The 11,756-nt window shown below is 37.2% G+C and overlaps 1 protein-coding gene across 1 annotated transcript; it reads right to left on the bottom strand.

Moving 5' to 3' along the window:
- Positions 1-1,195: 1,195 nt before the first annotated feature.
- LOC111321601 (dual specificity mitogen-activated protein kinase kinase 4) lies at positions 1,196-11,750 on the bottom strand. Its single transcript, XM_022924536.2, has 11 exons — positions 11,552-11,750; positions 11,167-11,281; positions 9,159-9,213; positions 7,460-7,573; positions 6,485-6,604; positions 5,900-6,019; positions 5,549-5,600; positions 5,271-5,398; positions 4,036-4,116; positions 3,429-3,577; positions 1,196-2,513 (listed from the first exon to the last, which is right to left on the bottom strand). The coding sequence occupies exons 1-11, from the start codon at positions 11,568-11,570 to the stop codon at positions 2,360-2,362; spliced, it is 1,107 nt and encodes a 368-aa protein (XP_022780271.2). The 5' UTR covers positions 11,571-11,750; the 3' UTR covers positions 1,196-2,359.
- Between the last annotated feature and the right edge of the window lie 6 nt (positions 11,751-11,756).

Genomic DNA, 11,756 nt, shown 5'->3' with positions numbered 1-11,756 from the left:
AGGTTTTATTGTGAGGCCAAAACGCAGTTTGGCGTTCATAAGGCCATCCCAATTTAATGTTTCGTTTCCCATCGCCCTCCTCGTGAGGGTGGGTCGGTCGGTCGGGCAAAAAAAAAAAAAAAAAAAGGAACGAACCCTTGGGTCCCAGAGAAGGCCGGGCTATTAAGTACGAAAGCTTGGTTACAAAGTTAACCCGAAAACGTGGTTCTTCGTTCGTTATCTACAATGGCAGACTTACAGTAATTAATTCATGCGGACTTGTGATAAGATTACGAAAAGAGAAGAGAATTGTGGCCTTACCTAGGGTAAATTTCGTTTAAAATGTTCTTGAATGCAACTTCGTGTTAAACTAAACTTTCAGTCGCCCCCACTTTGAGATTGAAACCACAGGTGGCCCAGGCTCTGACACAGGCTCTGTCACAAGCTCTTTCACAATGAATTATTAAAGAGTTTGTGTTGTGCTTTAGTTGGACTTGCTTTTGAGCTCCGTAAATATAAAGTTGTGTGAAACAATCAAGGAAATAGTCTTACCTTCATAGAGAGTAGTCTGTGCTGTACTTGTCGCGATTTGAGGCCGTTTTGCTATGTTTCAGCTTAATGTACTAGCACTACCTCTTAATTGGTAGTGCTAGGACGATGAATGCTGAATGCCCTTGATTTTGTTCCCAAAATCAAGGGAAATGCATCTCCGAGAGTATGCATATTTAAAATTTCCCGGAGGGTCCGTGCTAAAGGCACGCCAGAGTGGGCCTTCGACCCAAGTACCCGCCTATCATTGCTAGAATTCCGCTTGTTAAAAACTTTAGCTACATCTCTGAAACGTGCATTGTTAGTTTCCTATAATAGGTAACCTTGTTATACCTTGTGACTTAAAAGTACGAGGATCTAGAGTTTTCGTTTGCAGATTGCGCCTGTTGTTTCAGCCTATAGTTCACAGCAAATGAAAAGCTAAAGAATAATCAAAGGCATATTTTAAGCACAAATAACTTCAACACACGCTGCACTTTTTTGAACTCTCAGAGTTTAAGTATCGGGGATTCCACAATTAATGACACTTCAGACTTTGTAAGCGAAGCAAAGCGCCACATTTTAAATTCTCATCAAGGGAGGAAGTGGTAGCTTTTAATTTGATAGACCACTCTGTTTCTTCTCCTGCTGACAGCATTCTCTTACAAGTAAAATTTTAAGACAATAATTCAAACATCTATTCACATTTTAATAAATATTTCACATGGAATCATACAAACAGATGAAGGCTAAAACTGATATTCCTTGTTAATGCCTACTGCAGTGCTTGCAATTCAAACACATGGTCACTAGAATATATTGCTTTTTATAGTAATTATTCACGTATTTTCAGCTGCTTGTTTTCATTTAAACAAGGAAATAAACAAAGATACTGAAGTGTGACTCACAAAGATTGACAATTTATCTAAACAGTTCTTCTTGTTTTGAATCATTTTTTGTTCATCTTTATTTAGGGAGGGGGGGGGGGGGACCAGAGCAAATTAACTTGTGGCAAAACCTAGTTTAAAAAATCTGAACCTGCAACAGCACAGCACAACATTTATCCACTGCATTTCTTAATACACCTAATTATTATTGCATTATTAATTAAAACTTACAATATTTTTGGTTTAAAGCTTCAATAAACAAAGTTTGCAAAAGCAAGTGAAAAAGTTTCCTTCCCTTTTTTCATGTAAGACCTTCTTTAAGCCCATTTCTCCATAAGAACCCAAAGAAAAACTAAGCTAAGTAAATACACAACAGTGATTTTTCAAATGGGGAACCAAATAAGACAAAATATTATTACATTTACAAACCTGTCACCCCATAATAATTTGCAGCAAACCACTTCTCAAACCCTTCTGCTCTGTGGCAACCATTATTGGTTCCATGCAGTGATACTTTATTTTATGGTTCATTCAATACCATGAAACTCACAAATAAAATGACAATTAAAAAATACCTTACACAATACCACAGCTCATAAATCATCCTTCTAACCCTTAATTTAATTCGCAACTGAGATAAAAAAAAAATGGGAAAAAAAGCAATAGAGGAGCAAAGTAGCCCCTAATGGACAAAGAATTTGGCCCGTTTTTAGAATTGCAAAAAACAAGGTTTTTTGGATTCCTCTTTTTCTTCTAACAGAGTCTTTGAGAGCAAACAACCTCGCAGACTTATAGAGATCTAAAACTACTATGAAGGTGGAAAACTATGGACTTCTTTTAATTAGTTTAAAGATGGCTACTGACTCTTGTCAAAAGTAGTCAATCTCTCCAGACTCAACTTCACATTCTCAAAAAAAACTATTTACATTAGCTGGTGCAAAAATAGCTTTATTTATTTCAAGGCATCATAAGTCCAACCTATCAAAGTTAAGCGGCGCCTGCGCCAAGATTCTACTGAGCCAGGATCCCACATCAACTTGTTTTTCTTCGTACCTGAGGATGAAGGGATGCTTGAGCAGCTCTCTGTACTTTGGTCTTCTGGTGACATCTTTGGTAAGGCTAACAAAACAGAAGACACACACAATAACAATCATTATTACACGACTCAGGCAGTCAGAGGGCCAATAACTAAAATCAACCAATCAAAATGCCCTATTGCCGGTCTAATATTCTCTAAGTATTGGACCGGGCACTGTCCCGAATGGCCCTGAATGACACCACACCTGTGTCCCTTTGAACTTCAATCATATAATAAATCTCTTATTAACCAAGCTTGCTCGGGACCATACTGGAAGAATACCGGTCCTTGGTCTTTTTTGTATGGACCGAGCTGTGCTCGGTTCGTACTGCCAAGACCTCAGGCCAATATTCTCCCAGTATGGCCCTCCCACTGGGTTAATAAGATATATTTATTAAAAACTGGATCATTGGATAATGCAATGCGAGACTTTTTATTGGCTTAGCCATTATGGGTATATGAGCCAATATACCATAATCCAATATCTGTACATTGTAACATCCGGTTTCTTCTTGCAAAATAAAGTCGAGAAGATTTGTCTAATATCTTGGGGGCACTTTTCTTTTTAAATAAAACAATTATTCCACTCACGTTTGTTGGATATGAGATGATTATAGCCATATGATTATAGCGCTATGCACCTCATTGGCTATCTATCATCTCATATCCAACGCGCGCTCGTGGAATAATTGTTAAATGCATTAGAACTTAGATCAGTAGTTGTGGTCCTGCCTCTGAAATCATAGACCTTGCCCTACAATTTTTCAAACTTATTGTTTGTTTACTGTTAAGAAGATAGGAATTTGAATTGAGAATTAAAACTTAAAACTTGTTAAACAGCACCTGCCAAATTCATGAAAAAAAATTCATTAAAAAAAATATTGTTTGAATATGGCACAAATTCTTCTGTTGATTGCCTCAACAAGTTTTGATGCGACCAATATTATTTTACTCACCACACATTTGTGAAGGCAAGCATTTCAGCTGAAAAGTTTCCTCCATCTTTGTTAGACAAGCGAGGTGGGTCTCCCTTCACAACCTGAGTCAGCTGATCAAAGACACTCTTCCATTTGGGATAAGGAAATTTTCCAGTGGCAAGTTCAATCTGTGATTTGATATTTAAAACAATCATCCTCAATTTAAAAAAAAGTAATAAGCATCTCTTTGAACTTTATATGCTGTCTAGCCTTGTAATAATCACCCATTACAAGGTTGTTATAAAGTGCAGATTTTCCTAAGGGTAATCACTTGATGTCTTGATGTTTGTCATGATTAGAATCAATCAAGGAATGAAATACAGACAGTCTGATAATCATCTAGACAGCTAGAATTAAATGATTAGTACTTCTTTCAAGCTCAGTGAATTAAGGCATTGGAGAACACACTGAATTTTATTTTTGAGGATTACTCCACCTCCACCAAATCACTTTTGGTATAAAATGCTTGCTGATCATCATAAGTGAATAGAATTTTGCTGAACACCCTAAGATGATGTGGAAGTGTTTATTCAAAACTATTTATCATAACTGTTGAAAAAATAATCAACAGCTAACTTGAACCTACCAAGGTTATTCCAAAGCTCCACACATCTGATCTGATGTCATAACTTCCTTGTCTTGATGACATAGGATCTATCCTCTCAGGCTATGAATGATTTAAGAATTAAATTAATTGACCAGTTTGATGAGATAGAACAGACAACAACTGTTTGACTCCCTTTTCTAGGAATAGAATAAATCTGTAATACCTATAGGGCACGTTTCTCTTAATAATAATAATAATAATATTAAAATTTATAGTGCGCAAATTCCATAAAATGTTCAAATGCGCATTACAAGATTAAAAATTACCATTAAAATAGACTTACAATAACCTGTCTACCTTGAGAAAAGATTTACGATAAAAGTTTGCTACAACTTTGCTTTGTGGGAGACACAGTGGCCCAATGGTTAGTGCCCTGGACTCCAGTTCAAGGGGTCCAGGTTCAAGGGGGGAGGGGAGGGAGGGAGGGAGGGGCAGGGAGTAACCCTGTGATACACTAGCATTCCATCAAGGGGCTTCCATGTTAAGGAAACTGGGATATACTTCAGCCAGCAGGCCACTTGGCTCAAGTACAGACTGAACCTTTAACTCCTAGAAGTGATTAACATGTAACTTCTCCCTTTCATATCCATATATTGTTCTGCAAACAGGTAATGAGAATGCTTAAACTGATCAGGTAGGCATTGTTATCTTGATCTAACATCAAATTCTCATAACTCATTCAAAGGGAAACTTGTGCCAGCTAGAGGGGAGAATTAACAATCAGATCTGGGGAGTTAAAGGGTTAACTTCACTTCTGCGTGAGAAAACTACTTTCTATCTCCAACTGCTTGAACAAACTAGGATTGGAAACTACCACTGCATAATGGCAGCACCACAGATAAATTACACAAATTTGTGCCATCAGTGGAAGATAAGAAAGCAAAAAATGCAAGAAAAGAAGTGAGGAAATGTATCACATGTATGTTGCTGAAACACCTTCTTTCAATAGTGAACATGAGATGTATAAAGGAAGAGGGCAAGTGCCACAGAGATGGTAAGGTAAGTTTCTTGAACACAAATTTTGGGCTAGAATGCATTTTCCAGCTAACTAGCTGATAGTTGATGTTGATCCTGAAATTAGAATATTTCTTAAAATCTGATCACCTTTGAGGTCTACTCGATTATTTTACCACACTGTAAATAATCCCTGTTCTATACATGCCCAAAAGTATACATAAATTTAATTATTTAATTACACAAAACACATGACCTACCGCCATGTAAGGCTTGCATCCTGCATCTCTTGTCTTGGCAATGGAGTCAACAAGTTGGCCACTGATACCAAAGTCACAAAGCTTGATATGTCCTTGAAGATCAAGTAAGATGTTGGAAGGTTTCACATCTGGAAGAATAAGGACATATTAAAATAATATGTACACCACACCAACAACTTAACTTGACAAGACAAAGAGTTGACTAAAGGTGAAAGATTGAAAAAAAAAAACAAACAAAACACTGTTGTTATATCCATGAGAAAAATTTAGGAACAAACCTCTATGAATGATATTAAGCATGGTTTTAAGATAGTCCAGTGCTTTTACAACCTGTAAAAAAAAAAGTTTGTTCCTTTCAACAAACAGGTTCATGCCCTGTTTTAAAGAACTTTGCAGAAAAACTACATTCCACATGTACAAAGATCAATAATGAGAAAATAAAAAAAACTTTATTCAGACTGATAAGACCAATCAGTAGATCCATAGGGAAACACTGATGCATACCAGTGATTAGTATATAGAAGATATTGGACTATAAAAATGAGTGGGGGGGGCCCAGACAGGAAAATTTTTGGCTCAAGGTCATGACATACAGAGTTCAGATCTCAATGCAGAAAACAGAAACTTACTGCCAATGAGGTCATTCCTAGAATGTCTTCTGGTATAGTTTCCATTAGAACTCCATAAATATGCTTGTAACACTGGTCAAATGAGGTGCGCATCAATTCCATGCAGATCCATGCATCACCCTACGAGAGAGGCCAAGATATGTAAGAGAACAATGCAACTTCAAACCCAAGGTGTTTTGAAACATTTCCTATGGGAACACTTGGACCATGATATACAACTAATACTATAGACTCTAGGTGACTATCTCCAAGTAATTCTTGTTTGGGTTCATAATTTTCTCTATAATGGCCATTCCTTGGCAGAACAAAGTGTCTGCTGTGGAAGGGTGAAAGTTGCCATTTGAAGGTTTCAATAAAACTTAAAAGAATGAATTTGCCAAGCTTGGGTGTAATAGGAAGGTGGCTGTCACTTGAGGTTAGACTGTACCTTCACGGAACCGGTTCATAACAACTGACGATAAGCAATAACTCAAGCTCGCATTTGCTCCAAAGCTACATTGTTTTGTACACTTTGCTCTTAAGAAGAAAAGTGAGACTGTAAACAGTAATAATATTTAAAGAGAGAACACTTCTAAGGACCTGTACCTCAGTAAAAAGAGCCCCATAAAACTTAACGATGTATTTACAATCACTGCTTCGCATGACAACATCCAAATCCATTAAAAGCTGTTTTTGCTCTTTCTCGTCAACTGTTGAACGGATTCTCTAAAAGGAAAAAAAAAACAATATAATTAAAAACTAAAGTTGTAGATTGATTCTCATAAACTGGGCACAACTGATTCCTTCTAAAAGATATTGTCACATATATAATAAATATATCTTATTAACCAAGCGTGAGGGCCGTACTGGGAGAATATTGGCCCGAGGTCTTGACAGTATGGACCCAGCACAGCGAGGTCCTTACAAAAAAGACAGAGGGCCGATATTCTTCCAGTACGGTCCCAAGCAAGCTTGGTTAATAAGAGATTTATCATACGACTGAAGTTCAAAGGGACACAAGTGCAGTATCATTCAGGACCATTCGGGACAGTGCCCAGTCCAATACTGAGAGAATATTGACCGGCAATAGAGCATTTTGATTGGTTGATTTTAGTTATTGGCCCTCTGACTGCCCGAGTCGTGTAATAATGGCACAATAAGACCTCAGTGATTTGCCCATTCATTAGAGGGTAGCAAAAGGGAAGAGAGGGGATACTGATCCTGTTTCATACACAAATTTTGCAAAAATTCATGCCTCATCTTTATTTAAACAACATTTCACCTTTCACGAGTTCAAACAGGAAAACTTCAAACCTCACATAATCTTGCCTTTCTATAAAATTCACAGATTACATATTAATCTTGTGTCATTTATAATCCCTTTCCCACTTAGGTACTGTATTGTTAGACATGTTGTTTGTGTTGGGTGACAGCAATAAACAAGAAAAAGAGGTCATCACACCACTGAAGATGTTTTCATCACAAGAAAAACTACAGTAGGGCCCTGTTCTATGGCTAACGGCAAAACTTCTTAAACAAGTAGATAAAGCTGTAGAAATATGAACCTAAGGATAAATTTACCTTCACTGCCATGTAGGTGTTGCTTTCCTTGTGCAACATCTTATTCACAGTGCCATATGCACCTCTGCCAATCTCACCACAATCATCAAGATCTTCTGAAGAATATTCATAATTCTATGATGGAATTTCACAAACAAAAAATGCATATAGTAAGAAGATGCAACAACAACAAGAATATCATGGGTACTAACCCTTATCTAAAGAAATTATTTAATGAAATCAAAATAATTTATTGATTCAAAGTCTTGTGATGAGCCATAAATTTTCATTTCTGCTCATTTCCTCTCCCCAACCCTCCTTGTGTAGCTAAGTGAATAATTTGGGTGTTTGCCTGTTCCTTTCGTCAGGCTCCTAGCTCAACACTTAATCAAAGTTGCCACTTGGCAACCTAAAGGCAAGAAATAAAATAGAATTCTGATCCCCTGCAAAAAAAAAAATATTTGTAAAATATTACCTAATGTGCCAAACCCTCATTCACACCACAATTCTTTGAAGTAGGCAGTATAGCTGTATGGCTTTCATTCGAGTTTGTGTGTGACATCTCAAGGTTTAACCCTCTCCGCTCCCATGATCTCATTACAACATTCTAATTCTCCTTTTTGTCTGCCATACAATTCTTCTAAATACGATTTTGGAGAATTTAGCACCGGTTTAATTAGTAATCCCCTAATTGATATTTGTCTTTACTCTAATTGCTTGTCTGCCTGATATTGTACTATTGTAAGAAGAAATTCTGTCTTGGTCACTCGAGAGCATAAGGATTAATATACTCAGGAAACTAAGGAGAAAAGGGCTCATTTCATTGGAAGAAAACAACACTGCATGATAAATTTTTAGCAAATCTTTCTATCGTTTGTGCTCTCTCAACTTTCCAGTGTGCTTCGTATCTTGATGAGTGCATTCTGACACATGTCAGAATGCATTCACATGCATTCTGACACCGCCTCCCGGTTAGCTCAATGGATAGAGCGCTGGACTGTAGTGCGGGAGGTCGAGGGTTCGAGCCCCGGCCGGACCAACACTCAAGGTCTTAAAATAGTTGAGAAGAATTTGCTACCTTTCTATAACATCAAGAAATGGTTAGATATTCTAGTCTTCTCGGATAGGGACGAATAAATGGAGGTCCCGTCTCCTGCAGGGTTGGGGTAGGAGACGTTAATTTCCCACACACGAGATTACTGTGTGATGGATGTCCTCCCCTGGGGTGGGATGGGTGGGTTAGGACAGCAGGTCTACATCAGCTATTACAGCTGCCAATTAATCAACCTGCTTAAACAAATAAATGAACTTGAACTTGAATGAGCCAACTGTTTGATACACATGTAATAAAGAGCAATCAAGCCAGCACAGAAAAAAACATTCTAACTAAGAAATCACATTATAAATATAACCAAATAAGGCCATGGTCCTCAGAAGTAAGCCGTAACTTTACCAAGTGCAGAAAGGAAACTTGAAAAAAAGTTCAGGCTTTGATTGGATTCAAACCCACACCACCCAGTTACTAGTTAGGTGCTATACACCACTGAGCTATGAGGCCACACATTGGGAGAAGGGCAAATTTTAGGTTCTCCTATCCTTTAGAGGAATCTGATATACAGTAATTTGTAATGAAATTTACCTCATTACAAATCATTATGATAACAAATTACATCACACTAATTGAAGAGATAATGTTTACTGAGTACAAGTCACAGCTTACATGGTCTGGGGCAAATGACAGTTTTCCAACAGCTTTGTGAGTTCTGAGTCTCTCCCTTGAAAAAAAAAAGAGTGTAAACAAATCTTGTTATACAAAAATTGAAAGGCCTCATCAAAAGGATAAATGCCTTCCCAACAGATTAGTGTTAACGTTAACCCTTTACACCCTAACTTCATACTGTTATCTCCATACTGTTCTCTATACATTTCCTAAGGTGCAGTCAAGGAGAATTTGTTTTTCAAATTAGAGCTTCTTTAGTTGATGTTCATTTTCTTTAAAGTGCACCTAAACCCAAAATTTTTTTTTCGCTTAACGAAATAAGCTTATTTTTTGGAGCATTTCTGTGCAAAAATTTTTTAATTTGCTCAAATCTTTCATTTTCTATGCTCAGTCAAAATACGGAAAATCGGCCGCCATCTTGCCCCACGACCGAGTTTAAAGAAGAATGGCTCTAGCGGGTAATGTGACGTCAAATCGAGAACACGAAAGTCTGCATCTCACACATTTTCACTTGTTTGGGAAGATTGTCGTCGATATTGTCCGAAATATGCCGACTAGGTGTGTTGTATGAAGAATGTATGAAGCGCGATACCCTCTTGCAAATTTCGCACGTTGCTACATCCTTCTACAACACACTTAGTCGGCATATTTTCGGACAATTATCGACTACAACCTTCCCAAACAACTGAAAATGTGTGAAATGCAGACTTTCGTGTTCTCGATTTGACGTCACATTACCCACTAGAGCCATTCCTCTTTAAACTCGGTCGTGGGGCAAGATGGCGGCCGATTTTCCGTATTTTGACTGGGCATAGAAAATTGAAGATTTGAGCAAATAAAAAAAATTTTTGCGCAGAAATACTCCAAAAAATAAGCTTACTTCGTTAAGCGAAAAAAATTTTTTGGGTTTAGGTGCACTTTAATTCTCCTGACCTTAATCAGGGCTCAACACTAACTTTTCAACTTACTAGATGTTACGACAATTTCAGTCTGTTTACTAGCCAAACTGACGCGTAGAAATTGAAAACCACTAGCCAAAACTGAATTTCTACTAGTCTGTGGCTAGTGCTGGCTACCATTAGTGTCGAGCCCTGCTTAATGTGTGATTCAGGGGTGACATTGTACGGAGAAATTAGATGCTAGTCAATCTTAAGGTGGGGAAGGGTTAAGAATGCAATATCAGAAGAATGAAAGCAGTATGTCGCGAATTAATATGTTTTACATAGCTTTATTATCTATGTTGTGGTTCGAATTTTTCCTCTCTTTAATATTTTATTGATTTTAGAATAAAGGGCAAGGCTAGACACTAACTTTTTAACTTACTAGCCAAGTGGCTAGAGATAACTTAGATGTTATAACAATTTCAGTTTGTTTACTAGCCAAACTGGCTTGTGGAAATTGAAGACAACCATCCAAAACTGAATTTCTTCTAGACTGTGGCTACTTGGCTACCATCAGTGTCAAAGCCCTGAAGAGGGTAAGTTTCTGAAGAGACTGTGATGCTGCATAAGATGATCTGGTTTTATCAATAGAGTTTACAATGTAAATTGGCCACTGTAAAAGCATTTCCAAAGCTGATGTTTCAAGCATAGTACAGCGCAACACCTTGAGGAAAAATCTTCTGGTTTGAAAAAATTTAGACCAGGTGATTAGATTGAATCACAAACCTACATTGATGGCATTATAAAAAACAAAAAAACAAAAAAATAAACAAAACAAGGTCTTTTGAGTGGAATTGTTTCCACATTTCACAAAAGAAGTCATAAAAAGAATCTGAAAGTTAAAACAGTGACGCTAATGCTGCACAATGACAGCTGCAGTTAAATTTAATTCACAATTAATTATGATACATTTAAAACCAGGTTACTTTGCAAATTGTTGAAGTCGCGCTCTTTAGTTACACAAACACCGACAAATGTCTTGCTGGTCTATGATAAAATTGTTTGTGTTCATGAGGAAGGAAGTTGCAAATAGTAATTCGATCGCTTATGTTAAATATTTATCTTACATATTTGATTGAAGCGGTGTTGGTTGACGCGTAGTGAGTCCTGCGAGGTTTAACTTTCTTTTCTCTATTCCACCTTGGAAGTCCAGTTTTAGCTTCTCTCTTGACAATCTGCTGCCTATGAGAGGAAAAAATGCCATATTTGAGGAAGAGACAAGTTCGAATAAACGCACGCCTCAATTGTAAAGCTGGCATGGATGATAGAACATTTCATACCAATGCACAACAAATTTATACACTAACTTACTATATTGCAAACAATATCACCTACAATTAAAGAACCTTTTCAACGCTCCAAGATTGGATATAAGACCAGCGCTTGTAAATCATCAAACCTGTTGCTATATGTACGCCGTTTACAGGAAAGAACATAAATTTCTTATCTTACCCGGTGAATTTGACGCCATACCCGCCAAACAGCGAATAAAAGAAGAAACACAGCAGAAGTTTAGTCCAATTTTGACGATTTTCAGGCAGCTGTAGGACTATTTGATACTTCTACTCGTCTTAAAATGCAATCATAGTAGAAAAAGTCTCTAAAATGAGATTGAAAGAACGGAGAAAGTCAAAATTTGTTGGTTGAAATTTCCGAC

The sequence above is a fragment of the Stylophora pistillata genome, chromosome 10 (genome assembly GCF_964205215.1).
Source record: "Stylophora pistillata chromosome 10, jaStyPist1.2, whole genome shotgun sequence".
Classification (NCBI taxonomy): domain Eukaryota; kingdom Metazoa; phylum Cnidaria; class Anthozoa; order Scleractinia; family Pocilloporidae; genus Stylophora; species Stylophora pistillata.
Note: the sequence above shows the minus strand (reverse complement) of the source record. Positions and strands in the feature narration are given on the sequence as shown.

Coding starts and splice junctions, on each gene's coding strand:
- LOC111321601 (XM_022924536.2), bottom strand. Junction 9,214..11,166: donor ACACCGCTTCAATCAAATAT/GTAAGATAAATA, acceptor TTTTTTTTCAAG/GGAGAGACTCAGAACTCACA. Junction 6,605..7,459: donor ACACCTACATGGCAGTGAAG/GTAAATTTATCC, acceptor TTTTCCTTTTAG/AGAATCCGTTCAACAGTTGA.